We start from the raw sequence: 24,019 nt of genomic DNA, 5'->3' as shown, positions 1-24,019 counted from the left end.
AATCGGCCCCTAAGACGTTTCGGCTCTGCCATTTCGTCCCCTTAATTAAAATGACTCGAGACGTTTCGGCCCCTTAGTGATTTTCAACAGAGACATTTCGGCCCCTTAATTTTGTTTTAATTTTTATCTTGAGAATAAAGAAAAAACATTGTAGGTCGTCTTATAAATGTAAATGAGATATGTAAATGAGTTGTAAATAACATCTTTAAATTTACAAATAGACAAATATGCATGAAAAACATTGATATGACTGATATAAAAATATAATTAAAATCTAAATAACTATTAACCCTGATTTTTAATATAAATTGTTAGAAAATCTAAGAAAGTTTATTTGTTATAACTGTTAATTATTAATTGATCATTAAAGACTTCAAAGAAAATGTGTCTTTGAACCATGCGTTCTTTGCAAGGCAAACTGTAAGTGTTGTGGGTGTGAAAAAGACATTCAAAGACGTGTGAATGAATAATTATCTTTAATTTGTTAATGTTATTTACAGTTGATTAAATAAGATTTGAGTAATATAAACAACGTAAGTATATATATCAAATCGTTTCTAAAAGTGGGTACCATTTGTTTTAAACGTGTTGCTGTGCTACTGTTAAATTTTCGTGTATTGGACATTATAAACGCGTTGTTGTGCTACTTTTATTTTATTGTGTAATGGAATTTTGTTAAAAATTGTAATGTCTGATTCGGATTTGTGTATTGAGTGTGATAAGGTTGTGTGGCCGCTGCAACATGCCATCACCTGCGATGTATGTGACCGTTGGCAGCATCGAGTCTGCGATACAGGTAGGTGCAAGTAATATGATTTATAGACACACAAAAAAACGTATAGGAATGTATAACACTATCCAGGTATGGCTATGTTTTCCGCCAAGTACTCCCATAACTCATGTAATTTAGATTTAAATGCACGTACCGCCAAAGGTATATCAAAGCTGTTGTCATTGACACTGGACTGTACATATTCTTGTTTCTTTTGTGTTGTATGTACCTTGCGGTATGCATAACACCGAAAGCATTACCCTTTCATATTATACCTTAATATCGATAACATTCTCACAATATTTTTTAGCAAACAGAATTAGGAAATAATGTTTGTTTTATAGATATGAATTGCACATAAGTGCCAACTTGATAGTTCTACAGATATTCTACAACAAATATGCATTTTAAAAAGAGTAAAACAATATATCCGTAATAAAAGAGTGAAATAATATTCTGTTTGAGGTGCGAAGAGATAATTGGTATTATTCTGTAAGTGTGAGAATTAGCGGTTGGGAAAAGTCGGAACAAACCTTGTAGACGTATTTATAAGCTTGTAAACACAAAGTGTCATAATTCCAACGCCTGATACCTCTGTGGAATGTGACAATTCGCCATAAGACCGTCTGTCTAAAAAACACCTTTTAAGCCAGTATGGTTTTGCATACGTATTCAATATAAGATTAATAATAGTTTTTTTTTCATCCTTGACTGATTTAAAATATAAATTACTGAAATTCATAAAATGTATAACTTATGTCTTACCATGTGTTTGTTTATTTATTATTAAATTGTAGTTAATAAGAAGATGTACTGTATATTAGTTATTATAAAAATTCTGTTCTCTTCTGTTCATAAATCATTATCCATCAATTCAGATGTTTCGCAGTTCGCCACATCGGAATCGTTCCTTGATGAAACTTCAAATGAAGTATCCGCTCTAGACGCCAGGATCATGGATGAATGGGACTCATACGATTCGCATGAGGTCACCTGCAAGATGTTCCTGAAAAATGTTGGTGCCATCTACGGCGGGTGATAGGTGTTTGGTCAAGACTGATGTTAGACAATGGACATGTCATTATACATAATATTAGCAACATAGTTATGTATAATATTTAAAGATTATTAAAAAAAATGAAGTTTAAACATTTTTTCTTCAACTCTATTTCGTTTTATAAAAATATCTCGTGAATAAATCTTTACATGTTTTCAAGTGTACAGATATTTTCTTTAAATCTATTTTTATCTATACCTTTGTATGCATGTATATAGCTTTGTCTTTTAAAATAAAAAAATGAAATTACATGTTTTTTACTTATACTTAGAAATAAAAAAAATATATAAATAATATGTAATCAGGGGCCGAAACGTCTACGGGATGGGGACGATTTGGTAAGGGGCCGAAAATGTAACCGTTTGAGCTAGGGGCCGATTTGGTAAGGGGCCGATTTGTCTGGTAGCCTAATTCTTTTTAATTGGCCGTTTTAACATTTACCAAAATCTCTCTCAGTAAGCGCTTGATCCCGCCAAATTTGCTGAAATAGATTTATTCTACTTTTTTTTGTAATATTTGTAGTAAAATAAAAATGGATGAGCATCAGACTACACGCGTTAATGCAGCGATGTTGCCTAGCTACCAAGGAAAGAACGTCTGCTTGATGGGCATGGCGAAAGACGTAATATTGTCATTTTTACATATTTTCGCGACGTTTATTTTTGTTTGGATATATCATGGAGATCCGACTATTGGTGTATTAAGAAACGATAAGGAATTTATGCCAGGATATGTGCAAGCTTCTTTAAATTTCACTAATACTAAAGAAAAATCAATATGCTTTTAGTAACAATAAACTTGTGGGCTCAATGCTCTTAACAGTGAAATAAAATAATAGTTGGAAAGGTGATAAAACTGCTGAGTTAATTGTTATATATGTTTAACACCTCTTACATTTCATAACGTCATACTTGTTTACCATTATCCACCATCTTGGATCGCTTACGTCACTGCTGGAGTTGTGTTAGCCTAACAACTAATAATATAAAGGAATAACTGTGTTGAGGTTAAACATCACTTAATTTTGAAAATTTATCTAATGTTTAGATAGTAAATAAGTCAAAATGTTAACAAATAAAGAAAAACATTAAAATATATATGTTAATCAAAACAATAACTGCTTTTAATATGTGTTATCAATATTGAGAGGGACCCTCTATCCTAGTCTAAAGTAATAGACGTGTTATACGGGATTCTTCCAATCCCTAACGTCTAAACGGGAATGTGCAAAAAACGGGGGTGTTTTAAAAATATTGAAATTCTTTTAAGTGAAGTATTTTATGGTTGAAATTGATCATAAAGAGTTATATTCATACTTAACCATGTAAGTGAAATGTTATTTTGCACTAAACAAGCATTTAATTCATTAAAACAAGTTGTTTACCTTTCCAACAAAACGAAAGTTGACTGACACAGACAACAATTATGCGAAGGGGAACAACTCGATACAATCGTAATAGCTCGGCCTCATCCGACAAAGCTTCGTGATAGACCTCGTTATACAATTGTAACAACTCGGCCATGGCCGAAATGTTCCGAGCTATTTAAAACTGTGCCCTGAAGCCTTGCAGGTGCCCTTCATGTATATATCGTTATGTTTTGACAGAATGAAATGAAGAAAAGTCGTCAAACTCATAATTATAAGTTGGATAAAAAAAAAAGTTTGTGTATGGAACTAATCAGCAAACTGTACACCTCATTTTTGAACAAGCGGCTGATGGGATATCTCGAAAATAATGACATTTTAGCAGACGAACAAAACGGATTCAGGGCTGACAGATCATGCGAGGACCTTTTAATATAAAATAACATTATCTGGTTATATTTCTTGTTTTTTATGATATTTTATAGACGCTATATGCTTTAACCCGGAATCCTGATCGGAACAACTACCCACTTTTGATACTAAACAATTTGTACGTGAAGGATTTGCCATATCAAAAATCTAAAAAAAATCTGTCAACGTACAATTATTTGGACTACCTTCTATCCCAGTTACTATCAAAGGCTTTGGTTACTGCACTCATAAAAATAAATATTAATAGAGCCTCACCGAAGAAGAAATTGAGCATGAGTTTTCCTTGTCAAATATAAATTGGGTTAATAGAGCTGCAACAATTCACTAAAAGGTCCATTCGAATCCGATATCAAACATGTTGATTCGATTATTTTTTATTTGATTCATGTTTTACTTATTGTTGCTATTAAATATTAAGTTGTTTATTTAAAGGTTGTTAAATCATTGCAATTATGAAAAACTAGGATAGTGTTTCATCAAGATTTTTTTTTAATAAACAAAATTCTGTTTACAAAGGTAAATAACAAAAAAAAACAGTATATACTTATAACAGAAAATGTTGATAATATTTAAATGTATAACAAAACATGACATGGTTTTGTAATTCATTTAAATTTTATCAATTGATAGTTTCTGTTATAAATGTGTGGTGCTTTTCTGTACATGTTGAATTTTACGATTTGACAGACTTAAATTTTAAACAGCTGTACTTTGGATAACTTATGTCATCGAAACAAATTTTACATGTTGCTTTTTGTATAGTCGCGGGGCCTGAAAATGTGCCCTCACTCGAGATTTTAGTTTTTTTAGGAGCATCTTTCAATGAGGGAGACACCATGTTACTAGGCTAGTAAGAGTGAAACTATTATTGATTGGATGCCAGATTTACTATTAACCAATTGCACGCCGTGTAACAAAAGTGGACATGTTGAGAATGCGGATACACCGGGTCATTTTGTAGCATGCATGTTTAATATGCGGATCAAATAAAATTTTGGGGTTTCTGTATCGAATCGAATCGGCGAGTTTAAAACCGTTTTTTTTTTTTCGATGCATCAGAGTGAATCGTTGCACCTCTAGGTTGAATTTCTCACCCATTCTGTAAATGGAACGACCTGACTGTAACCGTAAACATTTTATTAAATGACGTCACGATAACGCGGGAACAGATCAACCACTTGAAATCACTTTTAAACGTAAAATTGAAACACTTACGGCAATGATACATTTAACATATCATACTTTTACACTTTATAAAATGTTTATTTATATTTTACGGCACCTGCTGACACAATACAAATAATAACAAGATCAAAAATGTTCATGTATATTGTTATGTGATGAATTGCGATCTGAACATATCCGAAGATGTTGCGTTCATCGATTGATAAACGCAATTACCAAAAGGCAGTTCATTTAAGGAATGGAAGTTGAGGTGTGAATATACAAATATAAAGATTTGTATTCATTTAGTCAAGAATTTATCAAAATATTAATAACTACTGATGGTTGTAAAAAAATGCATGAACAAAATATGTCAGTGATTTTTTTTCGTGAAATTTACCGCCGAATAACGGCTGTTTCCCCTCGCCGAAAATCGTCCAATTTCCCCCCAAAATAGTCATGTTTTCCCAAAAAAGGGTAATCGATTCCCCTCAGAATTGAATAAAAAATATTGAATTGTATTGTCAGGGTTTTTTTTTGGGCAATATTTATAGCCAGTATTCCACCATCTTGGATGTTTAAAGTTACATGTACTAGTGGAATCATGGGAAATGAGGCCAGTGATTTTTTTCGTGAAATTTACCGCCGAATAACGGCTGTTCCCCCTCGCCGAAAATTGTCCAGTTTTCCCAAAAAATAGTCATTTTTTCCCAAAAATTGGTAATCAATTCCCCTCAGAAATGAATAAAAAATACAATCATGAAATGTCAGGGTTTTTCCGGCAATATTTATAGCCGGTATTCGGTCATGTTCCTAATGGCAAAAAGTACCCTTTTTTCCCATTTCTTAATAAAAATTTCCAATCTGGAGTTCTAAAACTTCAAAAGAAAATAAGAATAAAAGACGATGAAAATATAAACAAAACAGTTATTTCCCCTATATACATGCGTCTATTCACAGAAACATACAATGATGTAATATCCGCATCATGGTGAAAGGTGGATTTTCATTGGTTTTAACTACATTTTTTTATCCAATTAGAGAGCATGTAACAAATTAAGAGTTCAAATCGTTGTGTTAAAAACATGTATTATTGTCAACAAAAGGATTACTAATTGAAAAGTGACAGTAAATTATTCGGTGCAGGAGGGGATTAAAATAACTAATAGACAATGCTGTTCTTTGTCATGCCTAAACTACATGTTTACATACGTGACATTGACCTTCATTGCCAATATCGGAAAATGACAGAACTGAGAAGTGAAACCGAAAGTAGACAACTGGGTGAAATGACAAAGTATTTATTTATTATAATGATGGTGTATTTACTTTTTGATGAATGCCAAAGGAAACATGTTGATGAAATCCTACAAAATTCATTGATTTGTTTTATGATCAATTGCAAACAAGTCTGACTATTAGGAAATTGGAAAAATATAAAAATATTGACATATTCATTACATTCTCTCTATGGGTGTGAAAGTCATCATTTTTAATAGACAGCAGATTTTGTATCCAATTTAAGGGGAAGATAAGCCCATTAAATTGTCTCTGAAGTTTTTGACTATTTCAAAGAGTTAAAACAAGGGATTAAACAATGTATGGTAAGGTGTTAACAGAGTCAGTGCATATTATGATGAAAATACCAATGTTATTCATTATAGTATTATATAAATTATATCCTTTGTAATTATTAATGAAAAATTTCCCAATATTGATAGGGATCATTTGGCACAAAAATCATGTTTTACATGTTTTGATGATAGTAACAGTCATTAAAGAGAGTTGAAACAGTTTTAATAGGTATCTTTGTTACTGTTTATTTTAAATGACTATTTTAATGGTCATTGTATTTTCCCAATTTTGGGAATTAACACGCTTATTTTTATTATGCCCCCTTTTGAAAAAAGTGGGGTATATTGTTTTGCACATGTCGGTAGGTCGGTCTGTCTGTCGGTCGGTCGGAATACCAAATGGTTTCCGATCAATAACTTGAGAACGCTTTGACCGAGGGACCTCATACTTGGTATGTGTATTGGTCATCACCAGCAGATGAACCCTATTGATTTTGAGGTCAGTGGGTCAAAGGTCAAGGTCAGTGTGACCTTTACATGAAAAACGGTTTCCGATCAATAACTTGAGAACGCTTTGACCCAGGAACCTCATACTTGGTAGGTGTATTGGTCATGACCAGCAGATGAACCCTATTGATTTTGAGGTCAGTGGGTCAAAGGTCAAGGTCAGTGTGACCTTAACATGAAAAACGGTTTCCGATCAATAACTTGAGAACGCTTTGACCCAGGGACCTCATACTAGGTAGGCTTATTGGTCATGACCAGCAGATGAACCCTATTGATTTTGAGGTCAGTGGGTCAAAGGTCAAGGTCAGTGTGACTGTAAGCTGAAAAAAGGTTTTCTGATTGTCCATATTTTATTTAAGTTGTCCAAATCCTACTAACAATTTGGCTCCCAACGGGGCATAAAAGTTTCACTAACATCTCTTGTCCCAATTGTAAAGCCACAGGTGGTTTTGAAAATTTAAATAAAAATCACTGGAGGCTAAGGCAATTAATTTCCATTCAGTAGGCTTAAGTTAATAAATTAACACGGCTGGCAGTTCTGTGTATAGGAAGGAATGTATCATAATTGCAGATCTGTTTTTATCCGAAGAGAAAGAAAAAAATACAATTGAATAAAATTCAGATCAATTTTGTTTCTTGGTTATTTTGGTCATTTAACTGATCTATAACCACACACATTCTTTCCTTGGCTTTTTGATACATGTTTGTTTCATGATGATTATAAATATAATTTTCTATTTTAGGTTGACACCAATGGCACTTCATTCACCCTCACAACAAGTGATGGAAAAGATGTCAGAATTCAAATGCAAGAGCCTGTAAGTTTCATATTTAACTAACCTCAGTGAAAAACACACTCTTGGATTTAGTTACTAATTTCATGGTGTTTTTCACCATGGTGTGGAGCCTGGCTGATTGTAAAAACTGTGTCATTTCAACTCAAATTGGGAACTCTTGGAAATTAACAAGCTTTGTACACAATAAAATATCATTTTCAAAGTAAAATTTCTACCATGTACATTCTTATCCTGCTTCTTCTCAGAGTGTAAGGGTGAACCACAACATGGCTAAAGACTAGTGGACTCTGGCAAACTTATAGAACTATTTCAGCTGAGCGAGTATGTGGCTGGTCTGACTGAGGTCCATGGACAGGTGGATGGAAGGAACAGCATTCAGTGTCAAAACTACATCAGCTTCTCAGATGAGACCTCACAGAGCTTCAGTAAGTTTTCTATATTGACCATCTACATTAAATTTTTCCAACAAGATGTCACAGAACTTCAGAAAATATGTTGTTTAGACGCTGAATGCAAATGGTAGCAAACAGTAATAAGCATAAGACTGTTACTTCAAATTTAAACAAGCCCTGGATCCAACACTAATTTTTTGTGTTGACAATGTGAAAATGACGACCAAAGATTCTGGTAAACTGTAATCTGAAATTCTTAAAAGCATAACACTTGAAATAAGCTGGGATTTGTCAAGGTTTGGGAACTTGAAAACATGAGAAGAAGCAGAAATATCATGTTTTAATTTGTGACATACACAAAGTAAAATCATGTACAAGTGTACTTTGCTATATTTTTCAGGCTTAGACCTCTACAACAGTGCCGTAGAACTCATGGTGCGTGCACCACAGCATTACCAACAGGGGATCCAGCCATCACAGTGATAGAACTACATGTAAACTTGAGTGTCAAGTCATGACTTCATGGAAAGGAATATACCTTACACACTTTCTTGGTTCACTTGCCCGCTCAGTCCATTTAACTGACAAATAAATGCCATAATGATAAGAGTGCTTTTTGTACATTAAAATGAAGGGCACATTATTAAGACTGTTTTTCAAGCTGAAATATTTATCACTATCTGTCTTTTTTGTTCATGTTGAACCACCCATGTGTACATTTTGTATTCAAACTTAATCACATGCGTTAGCTGTTTCCTGTGTTATACAAGTTCCAGCATTTGCATAAGTTTGTAAACAAATGGTCATAGTGTTACATGTTTGTTGCAAAACATTATTTTTGTGTCATTAAACATAAACGTGTCAAAGAGAAATACATGTCTGATAGATAACTTACTTTTTGGTTTATTTTTTTTGCCTTTTTAATAAATATGTTGTAGTCTTGATGTCACCTTCCGTAACCACAAGCAAAAACCAACTGGTCATTACTCAAAAAGCGTTCAAGATATTCAAATGAAACATGGTCCAAATGTTCGCATGTAAGGCTGGCTAAGATATTTGGAAATAACAGACGAGCGTAAGTTACAAAAAATACAACACTATGGTTTCCATTAGTATGCTGGTTGGCCTGAAAACTCACACTTTCAGGGGTAAAATATTTTTGGCTTTATACCAGATTTCTGTTTTTTTTAAAGGCTTGAGGGGTCATTTAACAGCTACATGGTCATTTTACCTGTCGATACTCAAGAGATTTGAGGACAATTGATTCAGAGAAGTTTTAAGGCTCATGTGGATGTTGATAATATGAAGTACAGTAATGAGTAAATAACCTGTGTTGAAGTTTGTTTGAAGAATCAAAGTCACAAGGTCAGACATTCACTTTAGAATAATGGATTAGTATATATATATAAATATATTCATAAAAATGTTTTTTATCTATCCAATAAGGCCTTTTGAGGGGGTGGGAGGGCATTTGCCATATTCCTGTGACAGCACTTTATAAAATTGGTAAATCCTAGGTATATATTTTTTTAAACAAAGGATTTCAGGCATGGTATTTTTCCAGCCTAGGCTGGATTTCCCACTTGAGGTCCCATGATATGTGCAAATCCAATGAGAAACTTTGGGGGTTAGGGGTACCCTATAAAAGCTTTCCCTATGATCCTTGAAACAGACTTCAAGCGAAGCAAAATAAACTCTCATAACCAGATTAGTCTATAAGAAGTGTTTTCATTGGCTCTCCTTACCAGCCAGTGTTTTGAATATCAATTCATCAGTATCAGATGAACACTTATTAAGATATTAAATGGTTCTGGCGGACGTTGAACAGTGAACGTCGCGATAAAAAAAATATGAACATCAATTTGAATTTCAAAGCCTGGTCTACTTTCAGTGAATTGCATTGTTTTGGTGTTTAAACATGCATTTCTTTACATAGTATGATGTTGTTAGATATCTTAGATAAAAGCTACCATTTTGTTTCTCCTGTTTGTTACTAAAATACTTCAGATGATGCCGAGTTTCAGATTTCACATTATCCAGTATAATTTTGAGGATAGTCATTGTCTATTTATGTTTTAAGAGCACTCGATGCCCTAGTTACAGCACAACTATAAAGCAATAGTCAGCCTGCTGGTTACTGGAAACTTCAGCTGTCAATATGACTTGGAAACTAGGTTTGGATATCGTAGCTTCGAAGTCTCTGAGAGCTTTTATAAAGCAATTGAAGCTACTAAAAATTGTTTTCCACACAGTCCTTAGCACCCCTGGTCCCCCTACCAGGGCGTTTCCCCTTCACCCCAAGGCAGCCCCGAAATCCTGCCCGAACATTATTTCAGGACTGGCCTTTTGGCTGTAATACGAGGCCTGAGTTTTATTGATCAAATACAACACAGCTGGTTTGAATTTGCAAATAACACATCAATAAGATAAATGTGTAATCTTAACGCAATTTTAACAACATTTCTTGGTCTCGAGATATTAGGTCTTATGCTCATAAGACAGCCCCTTATAATACCTATTAGAAAATGACATCAACTGAGCATTGGCATTGAATTTGAAAATGACATCAACTGATCATTGAATTTTCAAAACAAACACCAGCCACTGCCAGGTATGATTCATTCTCATTCATTAGAGGTTTGATAATGATAAATGTAAAGCAAAGCATCATCACTCCTGTGAACGAGAATGAATATGATGCTGTCATAGCAAATGATAACACTGGGCAAATAAATCATTAAATGCATGGTGTGACTTCAATGAATTTAATATACAAATGTTCTCTTGTTAAACAAAGTTATCAACAAGGGCAGGTATTATCTGATTTAGCATCTTATCAATTCCAATGTTTCTTCATGAACATTTATATAATGGGGAAAAACCAACAAAACATAAAAAAGATCAGATGCTTTTAAGTCTTTATTAGAAATTATAAAGCTTTTACACAATTAATAATACAGTCTGATTACATTATATTTGCATTCATATATTATGTGTTGAATGTTGTATACAACTGTGATGTAATTCATGATATGTAAGGAGATGTACAAGTATAATGTTAAACATGCATTTCTAATGACCATACCTATTTCTATAATAACTGTCCACATAAGAAGTTTGTCATGTCTTGTATATGTAGTAACTGATTTCATAAATTTAAAATGATCAGTATTTTCATAGAAAATATACATACTTTCACAATTATACAATACAAGGTTTTGATTGTTATTTTCTGTTTGAAATTCAGCTTTCAAACATTCCAGGACTGACGTTGAATTTACCTGTTATTGAATTTATTTTTTTGAGAGCTAACATGACAGGGGGAGCAACTTATGCATGTTGTAAGTCAAATAGGATAACTTTGCCAATATGGGCCATGCAGTCAAGTGATGGCGTTAGATCATGAACATTTATTGTTGTCTTTGAGATATTTCAATTTGAGATATTTAACTAGAACTGTAAGCCATAGGCTAACGAATACCCCCCACCCCTCCATGTCTAGGTTGTTTGCCCTGGAGTTAGGCCGGACAAAGCTAATTTTGCCTACAAGGGGAGATAACTCCAGTCAGGGTCATGTGACCTGTACCAAATTCACAGAGGCGAAAGTTTACAACATGGCCATTAATTTCTGAAAGTTTGATAAAGATTTGTTGAATAATAACAAAGATGAATCCCGGACAGGGCTTATTTTGCCTACTTTAACACATCAAGGGGAGATAACTCCAGTCAGGGTCATGTGACCTGTACCAAATTCACAGAGGCGAAAGTTTACAACATGGCCATTAATTTCTGAAAGTTTGATAAAGATTTGTTGAATAATAACAAAGATGAATCCCGGACAGGGCTTATTTTGCCTACTTTAACACATCAAGGGGAGATAACTCTGGTCAGGGTCATGTGACCCGTACCAATTTCACAGAGGCGCAAGTTTACATCATGGCCATTAATATCTGAAAGTTTGAAAAAGATTTGTTCAATAACGACAAAGATGAATCCCGGACAAAAAAAAACGGACGGACAGACAGACAGACGGACAACCCGATTCCAGTATACCCCCCCCAAACTTTGTTTTGGGGGGTATAATTATATACAAAGTTCTTATTAGTAAACTATCCATATGTGAAGATTAATCAAAAGAATTTTATTAAAGATGAACATGTATGTTTACAAGTATTGGTTTAAAATCAGAGAACCTGTAATGTGTGAAATTTCACAATACTTATCATAGCTATTAAGAAAAAACATGAAAAATATGAATGAACAGACAAATAGTCGGTTATCAAATTAAATTGTGGGGTCATTATAAAATATCTAAATAACATATCCAACAATCACAGCACTTACTTTAGGCTTATATTATAAGTATTATGCCAGAGAAAAAGAAGAATTTTACACACAAAAAAACATGTTAATACAAATAAGGAATTTTCACAACATCTGGAATTTTGCGGAATTTCAATACTATTTGAAAAATAAATGAATAAAAAAAATATTTTTTCTACCATCAATGCATACTGCAATAAACTTTCAATTTACCAAATTACAAACATCCAAACAACATCTGTTCTTTTCAATGTGAAATTCAGTGAATTTCATAAAAGGCATATGTCCGACTAATATAAAACAAAATAACCAGGTTTCACTATGTGAAAACCTGGTTAAAAATAGACTCAATCATAAACATGCATACATACTTAATGGTGTTCTATGATTTTATTCTCTCATATCATACCACATCATGTTCATTTTACAAACCTTAAAAAAGGTGGTATGGACAAAATCCTCCCAATTTATCATAGACAAACCAAATTCTCCAAAATAGACATTTCATAAATATTGTAAAATATTCATTTCATAACAATTTAATTGGAGAAAAACATAAATTAACAGCTTATAAGCATATGGAGTCTGGATTTTGTCCTTCAATCTAATATAAGGCTTTGATGAATAAAATGTCACAAAAAAGGCATTTCATGATTTGCAAAGTGCCCCGATGTGGGCCTCCTATCTACAGCAGATAAGGAATAACAGCCTTGCGACCAGCAGGAAGGTCCTCATATTTTTTCCGATACCACTCCTGTCTTCCAAGGCCTCGCACAATCTGGCTGATGGTGATATAGCCGGTACAAAGCCACCAGTCCTGATGAGTGAATCCCAGGGTCAGACCTGAAATGTACGGGAATTGAGAACTGAAGAAGCACAGGAAGGGCCTCCTTTTTGTTTTCCATTATAACTCCAGTCTCACATGGCCTCGTACAATCAGGCTAATGGTGATGGTGTTGTAACACAGCAAACGGTGCTGGTATGTCATGGAGTCCAGGGTGAAAGCTGTACTTAATACAAAGACAGGAGAATTTAGCAGTGATGATGCACAGGAAGGGCCTTATTATTTCTGGTACCCGGACTTCTGTTTTCCAAGACCCCAGTAATCATTAGTCTTGCTGAGTGAATAAAACATATTGAATAAAATTATTAGTGGAGATAACTGCAAGAAAGTGCTGATAATTTCTAGGATGCGCACAACTTATCATGCCATCTATAAATTCTTCATGTATTATTTAATTCCATTCAGGAGATTCTTGGTATTGCTTCAGATATACTTTTTATTTCAAGAAAATCTTAGTACATGGAGAGAAAACTATGCACAAAATTGCACATGATTAAAACTGCATTACCATCAATCAGTGTCTTTCAATTCCATTCAATGGTTTCCAAGTGCTAAACATTGTACAAACATTTATTAACAAAAGTACAAAAGGAGGTAACTCTGCTTCATATCAGTTTGCAAATGTTTTAAAATTCAAAGAAATATTTCAGATAAAACATGATGATAAATATACCATTATAATTTTTTTAATGGCAAAACTCAACAACAATCTTTATGCCAAGTTCCAGTCGATTCCATCAAGTACTTTACAAGTTCTACTGTGAACAAAATTTGATGGATGAATAATAAAAATAAAAAGAAGACTGACAACAGTTTGCTAAAGGCCATTATGTAAAGTGTGTGGAGTGATTGAATTCAAAGGCCTGAAGAAAATTCTTGAACTTCAGTCTTGTAATTTGTAATGCAAAAATAGCACAAGGCCACAGACTGTAGTGCTGGATTTTTTTGGCTGTAAAGTTTTAGTCTGGTGCTCTTTGGGTCTGTTAATGTAAACTCACAACAGCAGCATGTCAAAGTGTTTGCTATAGAATGTATGGCTAAACATTCATCGCTTTGTTGGCATGAGACAACATATGAAGATATAGTGACACATCCTTTCTTTTATGGACCATACCAAATTCAGATAATCTATATGGTGCTGTTGTGTTTAACCTTACCCGTGGAAGCTTGAATGAGATATTTAGGAGAAACAGTATTGAGGAGACCACCTCATTTTGGCATGAGACAATATGAGAAGATAAAGTTAACATTTAAAAAAAAAGCATGTATAGGATCTTACTCGAGTTGAAACAATTATGACACAAGTATTAAGGAAGCTTATTATGCAAGCCTTTGATGAGGATTTGCTTCACATCTTTTCCAATGAATTTCATATTTTTTTGTCTTAAACAGCGCAACTCTTGTAAGATTCTTTTATCATAATGATAAGGCTCATTCATTGCCATAAAACGAAGATTTTATTCATTTTGGGCAAAAAGTTGGACGTTTAGAATTAGAAGGGCAAAATGATGTCAATGTCAAGTTAAATTACACTGGTGATATGTAAGAAAGTAAGTAATGGTTGTATTACAATCTGAACAAGGAACGTCAATGATTCCTCTTATGCAATATTTTATATTCAAATTTATAAGGTATTATTGTTTTCAATTTTAAACTTACCAATAGAAGCATGGAGGACAATTTCATGGAGAAACTGTGGCGAGGAGACAATGTCAAACATTCCTCCCTTCGGCATTTTATGGTCCTCACTGACAACATGTCCTGCAGAGACATTGAATTTAATTATGATTTCATAAGGAGTTAGGACTGCAAAACTATCAAGTACAATGTATTATGTATCCTCTTTGAAATATACAAATAATGAAGAATCACACGGAGGACTGAAAATCAGTTACATAGGACATGTATCAATGAAGATAATATTTCTTTCTTTTTTTTTGCAAAATGGAAAAAGGGCCATTTAAGTATAATTTCTTTAAGGTTTAGTTTAGGACTAAACTTTCTGCACAAGTTAGACTGCTTGATAAGAAATCGTAGTTTTCATTAACTAATTTTCTTTTCTAAAAGTTGGTGGGTTTTTTAATGATACCAATTATCAGTAAATACACAAATCATTGGTCTACCATTTCTATTTTTCCTCAGTTTTGCCAGCTGGTATTGCAGCTTGCTGTCATGAATGGAGACTGCAGTGAACAATGCCACACCAACAGCATGCCTCCACGATAGAGTTGATGTGTTGAACCAGCCTGTACAAGGAAAAACATCATTTATTATATGAAGATTGTGCAGAACTTTTATAATACTAGTTATTTCAGATCATATTCTTGATATGAAATGACAACAAACAGTTCAATTCCCATAAGGTGAATAGAACAGACATATTGAACCCATCTGTAGACAGAAAAACATCAAAAAATCAGTAATAATATATTGAGTACATTTGGTATAAGTGTATAAGACTGGGTTCCAATTTAAGCAATTTTGTACTGCAGTTTGTCATCCTGATATATGATGTACATTTTTTGTAGGATCTGACTCCAACCATACATGTATGTCTCCATGATAAAGCAGACGTACTGAACCAGCCTGTAGATGCAACAGATTTAATATTAAAGAAACTTAAAACAAAGTAAAACTGCAAGCTGGAACTGAATATCCTGGTATGGTATGAACAATATGATTGGGGTTTTCTATGAAACATGTTGTTATGATTGGCAGGAATTGAGTCTTGTGGATAAAGTTTTCGATTTTCCTTCTTGAATTGTGTCTTATAAGCAGGCAAACATTATATAAGCTCTTTCAAAATATATCAATAACTTATTATTGATTTAATTCAACAAATCAAGGTCAATCTGATGACTTTTATGAATGTTGTGTTTAATTCTCAATAACAGGACTGCCTCCTCAGTGCTCAATTTTGCTAAAGATTTCTTTCCAAGTCAATAGAGGGCCATTATTTATATATATATAGGATTATATTGAGTTGTCTAACTTAATTGCCGAACGGCCCTGAACAAATGTGTGAAGTATAATGTCAATTGAATGAATGGTACTTGCTTAAAACACTTTAACCAGATGCAGATGCCAACGGTGACAACAGGGTGAGAAGAAAAGCCAGCCTAAATCTATGAGTAGTCCAGCTTCAAACACACAATATTCATTTTAACCTTTAAAAAAATTACAAAAAACAGGAAAGTATAAACGCTACACTATTGACTATAAATTCATATTGACTATAAATTCCCTTCATTTACCAAAGCCTTTTCCCTCTAGAGGTGGAGCATCAGAGACAAGTGTTAAACCGGCCAATAGGGTGTAGAGATTGGGTGTGAGCCAATCAAGTAGGCCTACAGTACATGAACTACTGAATACGTTGATGTAGACGCTCTGGTACCAGCGTAACAGTGTGTGGGTGAACAGCAGACTGCAGCCGACCAGGCAGGACATCTCGTCTGAAAATATGAAAATGAAATGTTACAGAAACAATATTGTACAAAATAAGTTTTAAATGTGACCAATCTCATCATCATTATTAATACGTTAAAACAACAGCGCCAGATAAAAAACTCTAATGCTTGTTGGTGATTGTTTTTTTTTTAATCAATGAAGGGACATAACTCAAATATATTAATAAGCCAGATTTATAGACTTTGCTGTTCATGTAGGTATTGTTTTTAATTATGCCCACCCCATGACTATGACAGTACCTCGATTTTTGATACGTCCATTTTATCAATGCAGATTGGCATTTATTGTTACTTTAAATAGCTTATGTTCTGCGGTAGTATTTTTAGGCATTTATTGTTACTTTAAATAGCTTATGTTCTGCGGTAGTATTTTTATGATTGCAAACAATGCATGATATATCAATCCTCATTGAAACTATAAATCAAATTTGACAATTAATCAACAACTTCTCAGTGTCACTGACCTAGTCAGTCCTGAGGGCCGAATTCAATAACAAACTTAGGGAAGATCCTACTTAAGTTTACGAGTATAATCTGAAGGTTTTGATTGCACTGTAAAAATTACTGGCCAATAGACTGAAAGGAATCACAAATTAGCATATCTAAGGAGAAGGAGAGGAAAAAATCTGGAATACTGCCCCTGACGGTTGTCAAAGCATTATTCTAATATAATGGTATAAAGTAACCTCTCACCTGTGGTGACAACCCCAGGATTGGAAACCTTGTCTAACAGACCCTGAAGCCATCCAAAGTCTGAGATACCGAAACAGTAAGAGTTGTAGGCTGCAATGCAGATTGCCCCATTCATACCAAGGCCGATAAAATGGCGACGGATCGGGCTAGAAAAGCAGAAATATAATTACATCTTGACTATTGACATTTTTTCTTAAAGAAATATAACAATAAATAAGAATTTCCTTAATTTTCTTCATTTACTAGAGGCATTACATGAACACTACATAATTAAGTCACAATCTTAATTAATCTACCTATATATATATCACAATCTTAATTAATCTACCTACTAGTAGGATTTAAAAATATAAACAAATATGTTGAGCCAAATACAAATTTTATTGTTTCAAAGTTTGAAATGAAGTCAAATATATAACAGCCGGAACTAGTTTTTTACAATTGAGCAAATATAAGGTAGGATGTGAACAAAACCAAACCGCACTAACTGTTTTGAAAATCTCAGGATGCCTTTCTCGCCAGCAAAGTCCCGATTGGTAGAAGACCCTGCTACTGCCTGGTAGATTCCCCGGATCACATAGGCCCCCGAGAGAGATGTCCATAGCAGTCCAAGGCCTGACATCTGACCAAGATGGGAGGGTAGCTCAAACATGGCTTATATAAGTCGTGGAATCAAGAGTCAGGTGATGGTGGGGTCTAGCTGCAAGAGGAAACAGTTGGTATGATATTGTGCTCTTTTTTATAACAGTATGATTTAAAGACTGCGCGGCTCATATCAGTCAAAGGGCTGGGCACATAATTATGTTCACTTATGTTTCAGGTCAAATTGGTCAATCTGTAGGAAATGATTTACATGTGTTAATAGATCTTTTGTCCAAAATAACTTTCAAACATATGTTTTTTTATTGATTTAGTGCATAAACACAGGCATTTGATGTTTTTCGCTACATGTATAACATGGCTAATTTTAAGTGGCTATAAGTGTGAGTGCGTCCGATCTATCTAGCTTATTTTTATGACAATTTCTCGATAATATACGATAACATCCACAGAAGGCCAGATATGTGGCCCATGTACAAGAGCTCAAAATTATGGCTATTGAGTTGGAATGGGAAATGAAAAAGAACATTTCATTTTATGTCAATTCCCAGGATGAAATGTTATGCTTTGGAGAGACATCCAACACGGTGATAGGCTAGACATCTGACCTAAGAAGGGGGTAGATCAATCATGGCTTATGCCTTTCTGAAAAGAAGAATGTTTTTATGTAATAAATAATTCCAATATAACATTAGCGTCTGGGCAGAGTTGTCCAAAGCAGTCCTATGCCTGACATCTGACAGGTTAGATGGTACAATTTGTGCAGTTCAGCCGCAATAACTTCTGTACTGGGTTAGTTGATCCATCTATAAAAAAATTAAATAGCTGGGCGTTTTTACTAACTCATTTATTGTCGATGATGTCCCAGTGGTCCGAAATTCCTATCTGTGACAGCCAGAATGGCTAGATAAAAAAATAGATCATAGATTAAGGGGTCTATACATGATCAAAAATCATAATATGACCCAGTTTTTGACAAGCAGTAAGTTATTTCATCATATAATTCCATGGTATCAAAAAGACAATATTGTGTCACTTACATTTGTGTAAATAATAGCCAAGATAAAACAACACACAAATCTGTCTTGAAATATTTACTTTTATCCAGAGACTTAGTAATATCTTAACCAGGAAGTTCTGATTGAACTTTATTTGTAACCTTGAAGTACCCTTCAAGTGCAATATTTTCAAAGACTGCATTCTACATTTACCTTTTATAATTGCCGTTTGATTTCAAAAGCTTTACCTAACTAATGCCCCAATTTAAAAACAACACATGCATGTATCGTAAATTAACAAGCAATTACAGTGTATGTACTAAATTACCTTTTCTTTATTGCTGATATGCAGAATAAACGTCCTTCATCGATTTAAACATGATACCAGTTACATGCTACATATTATTCAGAGATGAAGTAAGGTCTGTTTTAGATAAGAGTGTTTTTGTATACTCAATATGATTTTAAAGTATCAGGTAACATTCATGAAAGAAGCTGCTTATTCACACTAATATAGCTTGCTTTTTCTACATTGAAATTTCATAATGGCTATGAGGGAGTAGGTACATGTACCTCAGGAGTAAACAACCCGACTTACCTGGTTTAAAATTTTACTCCAGTAGTTAAAGTTTATTCCAATTTATTTAGATGGATTGTAAAGACAGCTCAAATCTGCTTTAAAGATGCACTCTTACTCCCAAATAAAATTTACCACAATGTATAATATTGTTTAAATATTCCAAAAAGGATAAATAAATGTCTATTAACAATGGTTTTTATGAAGGATACAGAGTTTAATTTGAAAGAAATTAGCATAAAACACGGTATTTCTACCTGAATAGACTATAGTAGACCACAGTAAATCTTTTAGCATTCACCAATGATTTATTATTTTTGCGCTTTCTGCTATTTAATACACGGTTACAATCTTGCTATCAGTATTAATTAATATTGTCCATATATATGCAAATTTAGTAAGTAGTTAAAGGTTTATCAGTCAAAATTGATGTTTGTTATAAAAGATGTTTTATTGATATTGAAGAAGAGTGTCACTTTAATGTCAACATAATATTTTGACCAATGAAAACAATTGCCAGCACATTTATTTCAGTCAGCAGTCAGCCATTATTGATTGTAAGCCGATTGTAATTACAGGGTGCATATAGCTGAACCAAGGCAACTAATTCATGGAGATTTCAAGGACCTTTTTCATTTTCAAAGACTTGTTATCTTTAATAAGAACTATGAAAATAACACACATTTATGAAACTTAGCAAAGTATCATTTACGATCAAATTTTTTTGTAAAGATGGATTATTTTTACTGCGGACACTTTATTTGGGGCTGAACAAGGAAATTTACGTACATTTAAAAAAACAAACAAGCACTTCTCAAACAGTTTTCAAGGCAAAATAAAAATTCAAGTACTTTTAAGGAGTTACAAATTTGCAAATTTAAGGAATTTTCATTCAGCAGCCATAAAATTCAAGTACTAACCCAAGTCTGTGGGAACCCTGAATCTGGTAAAGCGTAAAATATGAACAGTGGTAGTACCGTAAATATGTAGGCTACACAATATTAAGCAGACCACAACGAAAAAGACTATTGTTAGTGTTCAGTTACGTAGGTATGTTTTGTCATTTACACATGTATAGTTTTTGACATGCTGTTTTTTTCTCAAGTTTTGAATAAAATGTTTTTTTAAATGATCTAATGTTGTGTTGTGTTTGTTTTAAGGGAATCTTACAACCGCTTGTCTTTCATGCATGTCACAGCCTGGAATCAGTACACATCGATACCAAGTTTATGTCAGTTTTCAACAATTTTCTTTTTTTTCGCTATTTTATCATACAGAGTACAGCCCCTTTAACACAGCAGGGAGATCTCAGGGAATGTGGCAGAAATAAATTATTACAATTACGGTATCTATGGAAAATGTCTTGAATTCACACAGAACACTGGTATAGTAATACCATGTATCCAAATAAACTAATTTTCAAGAAACATTGGTGTCCGCCATTAGGAGAACCTCTCCACTGCCCTTATACTCTTCCCAAAATATCATTAATGGAGGAGGGTATATATTCAGGATACTGCTCATACTGATAAGTTGCACACAATTCTTTAAAAAAAATGTTGTTATATGCTAACGACACAATTATGCACTTTTAAAATCACCATCTATCTTTTAAAATAGATTAGCATTTTTTGTTTTAACATGCATAAGACTTCATTATACTTATTTGAAGGTTGAATCTTATATTTACCATAAATCTTATCGTCAACATGAATCTTATTTTATCCAGAATACTTATTTCCACACAAATTCTTATGTATTTATATATTTTTTTATTTATTATTTTCAGAGGCGGTAATCACGTGGTATATTGTTTTGATACCAAGCATTAAAAAATGGCAGCGCCCAGTGAGACGGTGTGTATTTTTGTTAAGTTTCTATCAATAATTAAACAATTAAATTTCGTAACATTGACCATGTTCCAGCGCCCAATTTTCCCCGTTATTTGGTACCTTTATCTTGTTAGACAGTTCTGTAGTTTATTTGGAATGTGTGTCACAAATTTTCAATCGAGGCGAAATGTGCTTCAGAAATCTTAGAACCAAGCATGAACTGTCATTTATTTTTAAATGTTGTCCTTAATATACGCAATTTCGTTTACAGAGCTATTTAAAAACATTGCATGAACACCTATCGGTATGCCCTAAGTTTTGTTTCCACAGCAACGTACGTATGTTTCCGAAATAATGTTACAATCATTTTTAGAACCAAGCACTAATGAAATATTGATCGAACCAAGCACTACGTAATCTTAAACGTGTTTTGAATTTGTTTTTCAGGCTGATAAACTAGTCGTTTCGACCTCGAGGGACCGCCTATTCTCGAGCGACCGCAGTACTTTTACTGTATTTAATTTTATGATAGCAAAGAAATCTATTTCATTACAAATTTTCTAATTTTATTTTTTTGCAAATAATAAATATTATTTTCGTTATTAATTTATTACCCATCCTATATACTATAATACTGAACTTACGGATATCTTAGAACATATATGCTAATTAACTACAAAATATCAGTCTGAAAATCCCTGTTGAGCAGCTTTTCTTTTAAAACATACATTTAGGTAAAGACACATTTTAACCCTATTTCAGGACTCTCAACAATAGTTTGAATAATAGATTTAAAAATAACGAAAACTGTAGATTATACCAATTTTTTCAACTACTTTGATTATTTTTTGACAGCTTTAAATTATACGTAAGTATGTTTTTAACCCAATGATCATTATCAGTTGAGCCAAAAATGTAAATCAACCACTGAGCATTGAATGACCTTAACACTGCTTTTCCTTTCAGGGTTGATTTGGCTCTGACATGTTTATAAATAGAAATATGTAAATGATATTGTACTTTACTGCTTCTGCTGCAACCTATTTTTGAGTAAACACATAGTTCCTTTTTGATCTTCTCTTAAAGACAAATTTATGTGATATATTTTTAATCAGTTATCTGCAGTTTGCAGGTTCTGTCATTGTTATACTTGATTCCACTAATCTTTGATGACCACTGATTGATTCAATATTGATAATAATATTGTTAATTGCAATCATTTCAATGGGCACAGACAACTGCACCCTTAACACATTGGCAATAAATTTCCTGGCTGTATCTTAACTATACTTTAATAGCAAAAAATATGATTTCACCAGTGGTTTAATCAGCCAAAATAAAGGGGACTGCCTCCCCTGCCATCCCAGCTCCAGCGCCTACGAATAATTCTCTATATATGTGCTTGTAATGCACTAGTTAATTGTAACCACGGCCCCCCAGGTCGGGGGAATTGCGGGGACTTTGACTTTCAATCCAGCCAAGCCAGAGTAAAATCCCTGCCCTGCAGGAACAAACTGCTGGTAAAATCCCTGCCAAATGCCCCACACCCCAGGGACCCTAGGTAAGGACCATTCCCCGCTATTTTCAGCACTAAGACAAAACCACTGCATTCCCCCGGCACTGCAAGCTACCTGAAAGGTAAAAACACGGCCCATTTCCTCCGCTAACCATGGTATACCCACAGAGCTGGGGGGGGGGGGGGGGGGGAGGGGCATGGTTACAACTGACAGGTGCATAATGATACCAGTACGCCTCGGAAAGGATACCAGTTTGAAATGTTACAACTTTTGATATTGCATATCATGTATAACTGCTACATGTTCTCTATTCTTCCATATTAACATCTCGATTGCTATTATGCATTATAAATACTTCATTTTGAACTGTTGAAGTTTTAACCCTCCTTCTATGTAATCATGTATGTAATATTATTGTCAATCAGTCAATTTTTAAAAAGTAAATTAAAATACTTACAGGTAAAACTTTTACTTGTCTCTAAACTTGATACATCTAACATTAAATATCAGTGTTTGGTTTACAATGACAATCGTACCAATCATGATATGCACAGCTAAGCACTTCTATTTTTTCCACTCCAATTATTTCAGAAGTTCTACTTCTGGTTACTTCCCCTGTTCTTTCAGAGGTCATTGTAGCTAGTCAAAACGGTGCAAAAGAAAAAAGGCCATAAATTATTATTTTCAATAATGAATTGATGAGATAACGGTCACGGTAGATAGTAACACAGGTCTGCCCGGTAGTGTTGAAATCGAACAGAAAAATTACAATCGATAATCGGTTTATGAAACCGATCAATGATCGATTATTAAACGATTTAATCATTATTTAATTATCTTTGGTCATCATATAAAAGGCATACAGATACAGTACATGCGGCACTATAAGCGCCAATGTTCCCTTACAATATTGTTTGTACATTTCTTTGTATACATAACATTATTTAATTTTTCAGAAAGCAACTATCTTTTAGTGTTTACAAGTTGCTATTACAAAACATGAGACCACAGGCTCTAATGTCTGTCTTACATTAAGTATTGTATACATATATGTAAAATAAAAACAAAGAAAGATATCAATTTCGTTTTGCTTTCGTTCTTTCTTAT

At 33.6% G+C, this 24,019-nt stretch overlaps 2 protein-coding genes across 5 annotated transcripts; one reads left to right on the top strand and one right to left on the bottom strand.

Annotated features, from left to right (window-relative positions):
- Positions 1 to 2,291: 2,291 nt before the first annotated feature.
- Positions 2,292 to 8,955, top strand: LOC128236547 (uncharacterized). Its single transcript, XM_052951472.1, has 4 exons — positions 2,292 to 2,451; positions 7,616 to 7,690; positions 7,983 to 8,094; positions 8,462 to 8,955. The coding sequence occupies exons 1-4, from the start codon at positions 2,362 to 2,364 to the stop codon at positions 8,542 to 8,544; spliced, it is 360 nt and encodes a 119-aa protein (XP_052807432.1). The 5' UTR covers positions 2,292 to 2,361; the 3' UTR covers positions 8,545 to 8,955.
- Positions 8,956 to 10,967: 2,012 nt separating this feature from the next.
- LOC128236525 (polyprenol reductase-like) lies at positions 10,968 to 23,511 on the bottom strand. 4 transcript variants are annotated; one of them, XM_052951434.1, is made up of 7 exons: positions 23,370 to 23,511; positions 17,877 to 18,088; positions 17,389 to 17,534; positions 16,483 to 16,680; positions 15,352 to 15,474; positions 14,888 to 14,989; positions 10,968 to 13,227 (listed from the first exon to the last, which is right to left on the bottom strand). In XM_052951434.1, exons 2-7 carry the CDS (start codon positions 18,038 to 18,040, stop codon positions 13,070 to 13,072), a joined length of 891 nt encoding a protein of 296 aa, XP_052807394.1. In that variant the 5' UTR covers positions 18,041 to 18,088; positions 23,370 to 23,511; the 3' UTR covers positions 10,968 to 13,069. The 4 variants fall into 4 exon arrangements, with proteins under 4 accessions (XP_052807394.1, XP_052807419.1, XP_052807412.1 ...); XM_052951459.1 differs by lacking the exon at positions 23,370 to 23,511 and adding an exon at positions 19,585 to 19,602; XM_052951452.1 differs by lacking the exon at positions 23,370 to 23,511 and adding an exon at positions 19,315 to 19,476.
- Between the last annotated feature and the right edge of the window lie 508 nt (positions 23,512 to 24,019).

This window comes from Mya arenaria, chromosome 1 (genome assembly GCF_026914265.1).
Source record: "Mya arenaria isolate MELC-2E11 chromosome 1, ASM2691426v1".
Classification (NCBI taxonomy): Eukaryota; Metazoa; Mollusca; class Bivalvia; order Myida; family Myidae; genus Mya; species Mya arenaria.
This window is presented reverse-complemented; position numbering and strand designations above follow the sequence as displayed.

Bases quoted from the DNA above. Each gene is read 5' to 3' on its own strand.
- LOC128236547 (XM_052951472.1), top strand. From the start codon at position 2,362: ATGGATGAGCATCAGACTACACGCGTTAATGCAGCGATGTTGCCTAGC. The intron at 2,452-7,615 runs GTAATATTGTCA...TTTCTATTTTAG, and splicing joins TGATGGGCATGGCGAAAGAC to GTTGACACCAATGGCACTTC. The intron at 8,095-8,461 runs GTAAGTTTTCTA...TATATTTTTCAG, and splicing joins TGAGACCTCACAGAGCTTCA to GCTTAGACCTCTACAACAGT.
- LOC128236525 (XM_052951434.1), bottom strand. From the start codon at position 18,040: ATGTTTGAGCTACCCTCCCATCTTGGTCAGATGTCAGGCCTTGGACTG. The intron at 16,681-17,388 runs GTGAGAGGTTAC...TCATATTTTCAG, and splicing joins TCCTGGGGTTGTCACCACAG to ACGAGATGTCCTGCCTGGTC. The intron at 15,475-16,482 runs GTAAATGAAGGG...TTCCTTGTACAG, and splicing joins TCTAGAGGGAAAAGGCTTTG to GCTGGTTCAACACATCAACT.